Source organism: Tachypleus tridentatus, chromosome 9 (assembly GCF_004210375.1).
Source record: "Tachypleus tridentatus isolate NWPU-2018 chromosome 9, ASM421037v1, whole genome shotgun sequence".
NCBI lineage: Eukaryota > Metazoa > Arthropoda > Merostomata > Xiphosura > Limulidae > Tachypleus > Tachypleus tridentatus.
The window spans coordinates 43448256-43461556 of NC_134833.1; the positions used below are offsets into that span (position 1 = coordinate 43448256).

The 13301-nt window shown below is 30.4% G+C and overlaps 1 protein-coding gene across 1 annotated transcript in view; it reads right to left on the reverse strand.

Moving 5' to 3' along the window:
• Nucleotides 1-5972: 5972 nt before the first annotated feature.
• The window catches only part of LOC143225152 (xylosyl- and glucuronyltransferase LARGE1-like), an 83365-nt gene continuing 76036 nt past the window's right edge, over nucleotides 5973-13301 (reverse strand). Inside the window, exon 14 of the mRNA XM_076454070.1 lies at nucleotides 5973-9130. Coding sequence (XP_076310185.1) covers nucleotides 9035-9130 — 96 coding nt within the window. The 3' untranslated portion in view covers nucleotides 5973-9034. The remainder of the gene's footprint in view (nucleotides 9131-13301) is intronic.

The window sequence follows — 13301 nt, forward strand, 5'->3', positions numbered from 1 at the left end:
AAATATTTTCGTGTCCACGCTTGAATGTAAGCGACCGCTTAAAATTTTAATTCCTTTTCCTGTCGCCATTTTCTGGCTGCCTTCGAAACAATATGGTGAGATTTTTCCTCGTTTATGTTAATTGGTTTGGTTTGTTTTGAATTTCGCGCAAAGCTACACGAAGGCTATCTGCGCTAATCGCCCCTAAATTAGCAGTGTAAGACTAGAGGGAAGGCAGCTAGTCATCACCACCCACCACCAACTCTTGGGCTACTCTTTTAACAATAAATAATGGAATTGACCATCATTTATAACATTAACTCTCACAGTTGAAAAGAAGAGCATGCTGCGAGAGACGGAGATTCGAACCCACGACCCTCATATTGATAGTCGAGTGCTTCTAACAACCTGGTAATGCCGGAACTAATATATTAATTGCATAAAGTGAGGTAGTTTCAGAAAAAGTTAATATGAATTTACAACACAAATTTAACAAAAATATATAGAGAAAAATAAAGTTTAAATAAAAAAATTTAGATTGAGTGTTATTCTAATATCACTTTTTGTATTTTCACATAATATATATATACATGCAATGCAAGTAAAATACATAAACTGAGTAATAAGAACTAACAGTTTCAGATTTCTAAAGAAGTCCAAAGTCATTTTGCTACTGTCTGGTTTTGTAAGCTAGATTCTTTACTGTAGGTGCCTGTGATTTGTTGATAATAAATTAAATTTCAACAATGAACAAACAGAAACGCAATCCATTTGTTTTAAAATAACATATTAAAATAACCCAAATGTGCACACAAATGTTCGTTACATTGTTGGTTCTAACGGTTGTATCCAGACCTTTATAGAACTGTCTTTTATTTTTGTCAAAGTCCACATAAACTGGTTCAATTACTTTAGAATACAACGGACAAAAGGTATTATTTTATACTTTGTCATTACAATACAATTCATGATCATTTTACTTCAAAAATCGCCACTATATGTTCTTCATTGTTAAACTCACGCTCAAGCAGTATAAATTTAAATAATAATATTTCGACACGTATTCATATCAGACAGAGGTCTAGAACATTTCACACAATACTGTATATTCTGGTGCAATTATACTTAATTCAAATAATTAAAAAACTTCAGAAAGATCTATGAACATGACGCAATAACATAATAACTAGTTAAAAACAATTTAATGCACACGCTACACAACATATGATTCTTAAACAATTACATGAACAATCTTATCATAAACTATCGCTTCTAAAATTAACTAAATATAACACGTGTGCTATATAAATTATCCAATTCATAACACTTGTATTAATCTTGACTTGAAACAGTCGTGTATACCTAACATCTAAACGTGGTCTTGAACACAAACAAGCTTATTTGTATCAAGAAAATAGAGCTATAAAGGAATTGTGGTTTTAAGATTTACGATTGTACAGAGTTGTTTAAGTTAGTAACATAACTTAGCAGTTAATATCTACTTCGCATGTAGACAATAAAATACTTTATGTAATACAACTATAATTTATGCTAATTAAAGTCTAGCTCTTTATACAATGTTACAATAGAATTATTTGTTTACTTTTTACTAGATGTTTATGGATTGTATGTGAACAGCAATGCAATTGTTTAAGTTTTTTTTTTTTTTTGTAAAATTGACCCCATATCTCCTAATACCTACCCTTTACAAATTTTCTGGATAGCACGCGCAATCTCTCTGTATACTGGCACAGTAGATTTTGTTCCTCTTTTTCCTGCTTGCCAGTCACTTCTTCACTGATATTAGCACCTTTGTACATCTTATCTCCACAAAATGGTTTTAGGCCTAATAGATCTTCAAAACTATGCTCACCCGATAACAATTAACGATGAAATCAACAAAATAAAACAACCACTCATCAACATCGACAAATTTCCTCCAGAAACGTTTAAAAAATTATACAAACACAACAAACAAACAATTATAAAACTCAAGAAACAACAAGCTACAAAACTTTACACTGCTGCATACCATATATTCCGGACTCGGCATGGCCAGGTGGTTAGGGCACTTGACTCGTGTCGCGTGTTTGAAACCCCGTCACATCAAACATGATCGCCATTTCAGCCACGGGAACATTATAATGGGACGGTCATTTCCACTATTCGATGGTAAAAGAGTAGCCCAAGAGTTGGTGGTGGGTGGTGATGACTAGCTGTCTTCCCTCTAGTCTTACACTGCTAAATTAGGGACGTCTAGCACAAATAGCCTTCGTGTAGCTTTGTGCAAAATTCAAAACAAGCCATATATTTTCGATATCAGCAATAAAATAAGCAATATTTGTAAAATGTTATAACAAATTACAACATTCCAGTAAACACCAAATTTATTCAAAAACAAGGTACAAAACTAAAGTCCATACTATGTAAAAATTGCACTAACAAATACAACACCAACATAATTTATAAAATACAATGCAATATCTGCCACGACTTCTATATGTTATTGGAAAAACAAACAGAAAAATGAAAACCAGATTCAAAGAACAAAAAACACCTTCACACGTTTTTGAACACTGCAAATCAAACATAACCATAGAAAACGCCTAGATATTAAGTAAGGAAACAAACATAAACAAATGCAAAATTAAAGAAACCCAACTTATACAACAACTCAAACCAAAATTAAACCAATATAAAAGAATCCCTTTATACCTACGCTATTTAATAACCTAATATATACTGCAACGACGCCTACAATCCATTTACACTCTCGTTTCTCAGACATGTGCCCGGCAACGATCAGTTGCAAACTCTTTGTTAACCTGAAGATGACCTAAGAAAGTCGAAACGTTGTTCCCTACTTTATTTTAATAAAAGTTTTAATACCCATACCAGCCATCTTGAGATACAGATCTTCATCTTCTATAATGAAATCGATATCTTCAGCTTTCACTTCTATGACAGCCATAATTGTTACGATATCTTTAGTTCAATAACTGCATCCATGAGGTTTGTTTTTCTTTAATTCTCAAAGTACCTCTTCAACAGATTGGCATAACAGATTTTGGTCATCCCATTCACTTTCATCTTATAGTGCATTCTATTTACCACTTCCTATTCTGCAAACAGTCCTTTGCACTGCCAAGTGAGTTTCTTGTTGGTTGCACGTTGCATAACTAAAACCATTTGTCCAACCTTGAAATGTCAACCCTTAGACTTCTTGTTATAAAAGTGTTTTTGACTGTATTTGGTGGAATTGGCTTACCCAGTAAAACTTCTTTGGTAGATCTGGTTACATACTTTCCATTCCTCTGTTCTGTAAGTATCTTCCTTCTTTGTCTGTGCCATACTATTGATCAGGAATTGTCCCAAAGTTTGTGGGGTGAAAGTTCTTCCTTCTGCACTTCCTTCAGCTTCCAGAAAACTATATGCAGGGTGCCACTTTGAAACTTTAAGAAGTTTGACATCCTGCTTGCTCTATTTTTCCACCCTGAGCTCTTGTGATGACTGCAGATGCCACATCATATTTTCTTCTCTCTAGTTTCTCTAAATTTCTACTATCTGGTAAGTTTCCAATCACGAAGTCATATATTGGTGCCTTGATACACATAGCTTCAATGTCTTCTACATAATTTGAATTATTCACCTTTGTATTTGGTGCAGAAATATTCCTCACTGTCCCATCAATCAACACACATATGCATACCTCAACTGTCATCTGATTTTCAGACACTATACTAGTTCTCACTGTTGCACTACAGAATCATCCAATATATCATAAAAGCCTTGACTTTCTTGACCATGACATAGTCTTCATATAATTTCTTGTGATTTTTTGGCATGTCTCAATATATGTAGCTTGCTCCAATCACTACTGGCACTGTTAATCCGGTGTCTAACATCAGCTGACCATTAGTTGAACACTAATCAATCTGGAAATTGGCACTTCCTTCTGACGTGTTTCCTTGATTGTTTCTTTGGCAGCAGGATCTATGGGGACAGTCACTCTTTTATTGTTTCTTAGCAGCACTATCATTTTAAATAGCTCCAGCTGCTTTATGTTGATATTTCTACTGTTGCTTAAAGGTAATGAACATGCACTCTTTTGTGATAAAGCCTGTTTTATAATAAATATATCTTTTGTCCCTTTTATCTGTTAACTTTTTGTCACCTTTGATGGACTCCTGCTCCTGGTTAACCATCACTGGTTTCAACTTTAATTGGATATTCTTGGACTTTTTATTCAACCATGTGACAAATCTCATATTCATTAAACTTCATAGTCCTCTGAATCAAAACTGGGAACCAGATGACTCTGTACACAATGACTTAGGTGTCATTATTCAGCAATTAATACATGAACATATGTAGCCAAGTCCAAAGAGCTCACTGTGGACCAAGTTTGGAAGTTCTGTTAATAAGCCATCCAGAAATTCAGAAGTTCAAGATAAGACAAAATTAATTTTCTATTTTAACAATTTCAATTTAAAGCTACTATTTCTGAAATATGTTTTATGTATGAAGTAGTAATATGTAGTAACACTTTTGAATTATGCTCCTTCACTTTTTTATTTAGCACAATGCCACTGCAACTGACATTAAGATCTTTGAAGTTTATTTTACCATTGAGAATATACTGCATTTAATTAATGTAATTTAGTTTATTATAGTTAACAACATCTGTACTTTTATTAAGTCAGGTAACAAAAATATTCCTTTAAGTTAAGGTAGAATAGTCTTCATAAGTGATGATAAATCAATTTTATGGGAGTTGTAATGAAAATGAAGACAAAACAGCATCTTAGAATCTGGTTCTTGCAAAGCTTTCTAAGTTCTGGGGACAATATCTATTGAAAATAGGATAAGATTTCAGGGCTTTATAAGTGAATGCAAAGGGGGACAAGTAATTAAAAGATTAAAGTTTATGGAAAGGAAAGCACAATTTTAGGCCCTCAGCTAGAGCACTTGTAGAGGGTTCATCAAGTACAATACATTTTACCCTTATTCAGTATGGCTTGTTGAAAATGGAATACCTATTTCCTAACCATTCAAGAATTAAAAGTTTATTACCATCACAAATGTGCCAATTATTTGTTTTTCTTTGGGTGGTATTCATCATTAAATAATTATGATGAAACTTTTGTTCAGGAAATAAAAAAATAATCAATTTTTCCATATTCCTAGAAATATTGAAATCTATCAACTTTTTTTCCTTGCAATGTATATAAAAAAATTAATTTTATTTGCAATTTTTATATCATCAATAATGCAAGAAGAAAAGTTTTACTGACACATAGTTTACACAGGTTATGTAATTAAGAGGAAATGCAGAGTACATTGTTACATAGGTTATGTAATTAAGAGGAAATGCAGAGTACATTGTGGACTATCATTGATTTGGCATCTACTGAGGAAAAATACTGAGTTGGAATGTTGTAACCAGGGGGTTTCAGTTGTTAAAATGTCTTGATAAAAGCAGTTAAAGGGAGGAAACTGCTTAGATAGGTTGAGACCACTCACTTGGTAATAACAAAAATCCTCATTCCTATTTTTGTTTTGTTAATATGAAGATTATTCCTATTAGGTTTATTCTTTGTACAGTTCCTTCTTTGATTACTATTAATTTATGTACCTTCCATTATCTATAATACTGTCAGTGTTATTCTAATTTACCAATATTTCATTTAATGCTATTCTAAAGCAAATATTTTCCACAAATTTCTTACACCTTTTATACTTTTGGGGCAGTGTATTCACTTTTCAGTGCTACTCTTTTTTTTTTCTTTTTTTTTTCCTTTCACAACTGACTTTGGGTTCAGTTTATTTGAGTTCAGTATAGTGTAACAGTCCTTGGTTCTTACAGTAATTTTCTTCTACTGTGTAATTTAGTGAAAGATAAACATTATTAACATTTCTAGAACACCTCCTTTATAAATTAGGATATACTTCTTCAAAGATACATGAACAATAATGTTTTACTCAATAATTCAGAATGCTAAGATACATTTTATTATGACCTTAAGATCAAATACTGTTAAGGATTAGAAAGAAATACTATCTCATGAAGTATAATAATTTTACATTAATTATGATTTGAAATAAATTACCAATCAAAAATATAATACATACATTTCTTTATACAACCAATCTCAACTTCTATACCAGAATATTAATACATGTACAATGTTTAAGTAATTAACATTTTAAAATAATTTTCAAGAACTTATGCAACAGAATAATTGTATAGGCTATATTTCAAAAAAATATGTCAATTATACAAGTAACTTTCAAGTGCATCTTTGAAACACTCAATTCTTAAAGATGTAAATAACTGTTAAAAAATTTTCAGTTATGCTATATTTAAGTTAGAATCTTACTTACAATGTATTTATGTGAAGGAAAATGTAATCTAATGAAAAACAATAAAACTACAGAATAACTGTACTTAAATCTCACTGAACTCTTATATAAATACTAAATATAAATTCATCTGAGAGCTGTCTTTAAAAATGTATCACATAAATAATTTTTTCTTCCATTCAAAAAGACTGACTTCTGACCCACTTTGACCAAGGACAATTTCATATAGGTGTAGTAAACATAAAACTGCCTATACTAGTAAAAGAAAATCAAACTTCATTTAACTGTACACATCCATAAATACACAAAAACTTCCTAAAGAACCAGTCACCTTTTATCATTTCCCTGCTCCTCTGCTATCTTCACATACATAGTCAAGTTACTGGACATATCTCCACAACTGACTTTAAAGGTTTAGCTACAGGCTGCAAAGTCTTGGAATTTATCATTAAAGAAAGTCTACTTACTAAAAAAATCTTCCTAGCATAAGTAATAACTCAACTTCTGTTCAATTCAGCTTGTTTTAATTAATTCTTACTAGCTATACAGATACATTTACTAAATCAATGTGGTTCTTTATTATATTCAATTCATTCACTTCTTTTTGCTGTTGGTTTTTTAGAATCCCTCTCCTATTTCAGTCATAACATGGTCCTTAGAAATGTTTATCATAGATCTTATTTAACATTCATATAATTACTTGTAATTAATGCTTTGCATGCTGTAGAAATTTGTGATGAAATCTTTATATGCCAAAACATCCAATAAACATGTTTTTATTCATCACTTCTGTGGTTATAAAGTTCATCATACATTGTTACTTAAATCAAAATACGAAGTTGTGAGATAGCTGTTTGTTGGATAATAGAATTCCGTAAAACATCTTGTCTCCAACAGTGAGACATTATTACATACAACATTTAACGTACATTTAAGTCAAAAATACATCTAATCATATAACTTGGTTTACAATACTAGTTCTCTCTGATTTTAGAGGTAATTACTTTAATAAAAAATATAATGGCCTTACCTATATTTTATTAATGTCAGGTTTTAGTACTTTGATTATTAGTGCTTTCATTTTATATTTTTGGGTTTTTTTCTCTATATTCAGTATTTTTAATATTTTTAAAGTTTATTTCATGTTTTCTTTCAATTATATGTTCATTTACATTTGCTCCTTTTCATGTTCCTTACATCAGGTCATTATTATCCTACCTGTTTCTCCTATCCTATTACCCCATAAACAGCTGTCTCACAATTATGTACTTTTCATAAGTGGGTACCTCTTAAAAATTTAAACCTTGTTATTTGCATTGTAAAGAGTCATTACACAGCAAACTGAGCTTACAGCTCTTTTGTGCTAAGATGATTAAAAATATTATAAATTAAAAATTTTAAAAATATTGAATATTAAAACCTTGTTACTTGCTTTGTAAAGAGTCATTACACAGCAAACTGAATTTACAGCTCTTTTGTGTTAAGATGATTAAAAATATTGTAAATTTATTGTTAATTTATTCATTTTTCTTGTAGATTTACACCTTACACTAATTTATGGATGGTGAATTACATAAAGTTGATAGCTCAGTTTCTGTATCATTCATGACTGTAAATTTTAAGAAGTATAAAACATATCATTATGATCCAAACATAGATTAAACAAGGTTTCTAAATAATGGTTATCCAAAATCCCATTTAGCTACAAATGTTCTAATTTTATACACATAAAATAGCTAATTCACAAAAATGATAAGTTATCAAAAGCAAAGTATTTCTTCACATGTTATGGTACAAGTGTTCTGAAAAGTTTAAATACTATTTACACAGACATGCACATATTGCATGATACTAAGTGATGATTTGACTATAACAGATTCATATCTACAGACAGCAGTACCATTTATTACATACATAATATATCTATTTTTCTCATAACACCAAGGATCCAAATAAAACATCCTGCTTCTTTTTCTACATGTACAAACAGAAGTAACGAGTATTTTTTTAACCTCCATGCAAATATATTGATGACATAAAAAGCATCAAAAGGTTTTTTCAGGATTCTTCTATACATTTTTTTTTCTGTTTCTTTGTTTCAGAATTTTCAAACAAAGCTAAAAAATAGCTGGCTCTGATTTTGAGATGATACACTGGACAAAAAACAGCTAGTTGCAGTGGTATACTACAAAAGATGGACTCCAGCATAAAAAGTAATTAGGCCCCTACAATTTCCCTACAATTATAGTTACAATTCTGGCTCATTTAGCTCTGTCTTACATACAATTGTGAGGGCTGCAGGAGCATATCTATGCCATTGGTTAATTGGAAACACCAACTATCAACTTTTGAGCTACTCCTCTGACAGAATAGTGGTATTTCAGCATCACTGTTATAATTCATTCACAGTTACAAAGTTCAGAGCTAATTCCTGTTATAATGAAAGGCAAACCACAAGTTTTCAAATTCCAAGTATGGGAATGCTCACCAGTAGGTCATTACCCCCCATGCTTTTTCTGTGTAATAGATTTCATGATGACTTTAAAATAAATTTCTTTACAAAAAGAAGATGAAAGGCAAAATAAATGAGCTGTATATTTGAACTGGAAATATTATAACTTATTAAATACCGTGACAAAATTACAAATGTCAACATACTTTGTATTGTATACAATTTCCTCTAAAGAACACATCACGTTTTACTCTGATAACATATATGATACTTTTCATGCACTTCTTCAATAAATTGAAACCGTTCCAACCTGTTATACAGCCTACGCTGAGGATTCTAAGGGGAAACAAAAGGCAAAGCAATTAACATCATATTTTTTGTAAATAATATTATTTTAAACTTGTCATAAACAACTGAAATTTTATAAAAGTCAATTGATATTCAGTATTTTATGAAAACAGGTTATTTTTTTCTTGATTGTAAGTAAGTCAATCTAAGTGGAAATCTCACTATGAAAATTCTCAAGTTCATAAAGTAAGTTTATGTATGCCTTTTACATCAATTCAGAATTCAGTGAAGAATTCTAGTGGATTTCTTGAAATTGAAGACTGAAGTAGTCCTCATAATGAAAACCTCATTCTCAAACAAACAGTGATAAAAGTCCTGGTGTTTATTAGGAAAACATTACTGGATTTATTTTCAAGAACAGTTTATCTTTATATTTTTTTAAAGAAAACATTTTTTTATTTCCTATAAAAAGAAAAAGACAGCAAAATATTATATGTTCTACTAATTGTACTTATGTAATATTTATGCCTAAAATAAGTTAGTTGCTGCTACTGTAAAGAAAAAAACCTCTAAACTTGATGAATTGCAAAATAACAACTAGGAAAATATCTAGAATTTTCATGCCAAAAGTTAAAAAAACAAAGATAACCACAGAAGATTTCAAATAAAATCATCAGCTGAAACTCTATACATAATTCTATGGCTATTTAAGATGAAATGATATTACATTAAAAATTACTAGAATAATAAGCTAAACCTACCTTCAGAAAAAAAACGTTTATGGGTATCTAACAAGCAAGTAAGAGAGATAACAATGTCACATGAAGCTTTCACTATGTTACATCTACCGTACCTACTATTATTAAGGTACATTTTATATGTCTTAAAACGCACACACATACAGATTATATAGTATCACAACATTTTACTGCTGACAAATAATTATGTTTTCAAAACAAAACATTTCCTAGCACAATGAACAACTTTATTCTCAAAATTTAAAACAACAAACAACAACATATAGCTAAAAATTATTATAAACATAAAAAGCATTATGACTTTGGCTAGTTATAGTATTTTTAAAAAAAACTATAATTTTGCTGCTATATCTAGTGTTTCTGTATCATTAGATTGTGTATATGCAGTATACCTATATCTTGTTGAAAACAGAATCTGTATTAGAAGCAGGGAAAGCTATTCATACACATTTTTGTGACTACTTTTATTTTCATAATAAATACTGCCTGAAAGCTGTATGTTTGCTCCAATATATGAGAAGAATGAGAAACTCTTGCATTGGCTGCCATGGAATCATGATGTCATTTACTGTGAGTATGCATTGTTTAATAATTTGTTTACATAGACAGGTATGTGTGTTACTGTTTGCATACCTTATTTTATATATGGACTACTTATGCACACAGATTTAAAAATATACAACAATAAAATATTTCAGGCAAATAAAGTATTTGGCTTGAACATTGAGACTTGTGCATATACACAGAGTTAATTAGGTTATATCAAAATGTTTTTCAATATACAATTCAATAAGCCAAGTGACCACAGTCACTATAAAATTGAAGTGAAAAAGAATGTTTCAAAACTAGATTTACACTTTGACATTTAATGACAGTAAAATGTCAGCTACTACTGATCATTTTTGAAAAATGTGTGTAACAGCTCTTTCCTACACAGAATATTCATATATTCAAATCATAAATTTAGACACACCTAGATCAGGGATTTATAATTTCTAAGATGGGGATATCTATTGTATTTAATGATATTGAAAAACAATGGAAAATGGCTAACTTGAAACACTAGAAGCAGCCACACAGAGACCTAAATAAGATGTACCCCTACCATGGTAAACAAAGTGTGCTATATTGTGACAGGTGAGAATCCAGAAACACAAAGGTTAGAGACAAAAACAAAAACTGTTTTCATGTTCCAGTAAAATATACACAATATAATCAAAAATGATCTTCATCTGCAAAAGTAACACAAATCACATGTACATAAATTGATTAGATGACATACCAATTCAGCTATCACATATCTCTGATGGCTAGAAAATGAAATTAGTAAAGATATTCCATACAAAAATGTATCAATCAAGTTGATATGGTCTATGAATGTGTATGACTAAACTGCTGAAATAGGCACTGTGAAAACTTAAACTAGAATAAATATTAAATGCTAATAGAGATGTGTGGTAAGCTTTGGGCAAGACAGTCTTCTAATCAAGCTGTTATTAAGATGCAAAATCATCAGATAGTGTATGTTCAAACAAGGTAGCATAGGTTGTAATGATGTGGTAAGGTTTTGCAATTACTGTAACATAACATACTCAACATCTATAATAAAGGCTGCAATAATTAGCTTAGATCACTTTGAGAGAAAAGTACAGTACATTTACTTATTAATAAATATGTACAGTTTGGTCCCAAGCTGAAACATCTGCAGACATATGATTTTATGAAACACAAAAAGTTTAAAATATTATTGAGAGTCTGTCAAATAAGAAATGTGGTAAACCCACTATTTCCACTAGAGTAACTATTACGATATTTATAGATATTGCAACTTTGTCTTTATAAGGTAAAATCATGACAATTAGTTCATTCATAATAAAGGAAAACAGTATGCATAAATGGCATGAAATAAGTTTAAGTATCAAACCCTAGGCAATGGGAGAATTACAAACCTACAGTTTTGCCACTTGGGAAAGGTGTATAAAAACATAGGGTCATTCCATGCCAACTCACACAGATAAAAAGAATGTTTCCCAATTCGTGTCATAGATTTTCTTGAAACAATTCAAGCAAAAACTTCATATTGATTTATTCATCCATGTAAAATCCTAAAGCTTCACTCCAAATATCTTTAAATGTGATTTTTTAAAGATTGCCACTCTCAAGCAAAAATCTGACCTTGTTTTTTATTGCAAATCTCTGCATCTGAAGCCTTTGTAAAACAATAGCTATTACTACTAAATCTATGAATACTGTTCTTTTGTAACATATCCCAAGAATAGGGCTAGAAATTTGCTCCATACCCGTATCCCTGCATCCAGTGGCTTGTAGCGAGTGTCGAAAAATGGCTACAAAGCTGATTTTCCTTCTTTTCTTTTTTTTAAATTGCACATTAAATTTTAACTTTCATTTTTTGTTGTTCATTTATTACCAGCACTTCGTCATCTATTGATGAATTTTCAACAAATTTGGCATGAAGGTTTATAAGGTCAATGGAAATATACACACAAATTTGTATCTTAACATTTCGTGTTTCTGCATTTTTTTCTACAACTAATATCAAAGAGGGAACTTTTCATGTCTTAAGCTGAAATTTTTATTGGTTATAAATAATATTTCACTTGCAATAAACTGTTTTTATTCTAATAAAATTATACTGCAAGTTGATTCAATGGATAGTATCCATTTTTCATACCTGAGTGTGAAATCTCGTATTTTTAAAATTTAATATCTTAGTCATTTTTGGATATTTTCAAACAAAATTTTGAATATATGTAGTATTACCAAATTGTATCAAACCTGCAAGTTGTACCTTGTTACATATATTATTCAAAACTATATTCTGACTTGAAAGAAAATGGCTTCAGAATGGAAAATTCTTTTTCCAAGGGGTTATTCATCCTATATCTTGAAAAAACAAATCCTATTCACTCCAAACTTTTCCTTAGTAAGAACATTTGCTTTTCTCCAATATATCCAAAAATTACAAATATGCTAAAACCCCTTCATTATTTGTTTATTTATTTTTTAATATAGCATAACATCAACAAAAACAACATGGAAATTCAAGAGATTCATCAATAGTAAATTATATGAGTGTCCATTTACATTATGTTAGGGTTCATAAGTTTGTGAAGATAAATCTCCAGTTTTTGGAAACGTACAAAATTTACATGAGAGTTACTGCTATTAAACACATTTTGAAGAAGCAATGTTGCTGTGGCAGATTATCACTGATAATGCTCCAAGAATTCTTCATCCTTTTTTGACAGGTAATACTGTTTTCTATTTTTTGTTGTTGGAAGATTTGTCAGACACAGAACTTCTTGCAAAGACACCCAACAAGTATCTTATCTTGCTTGCCATTTAAATGATTTTGTTGTGCCATAAGAATATGGGAAATTTACCAATATGTCACCATCATCATATAATGTTTCCACAATGGATCCTAGCCACCATTTTCC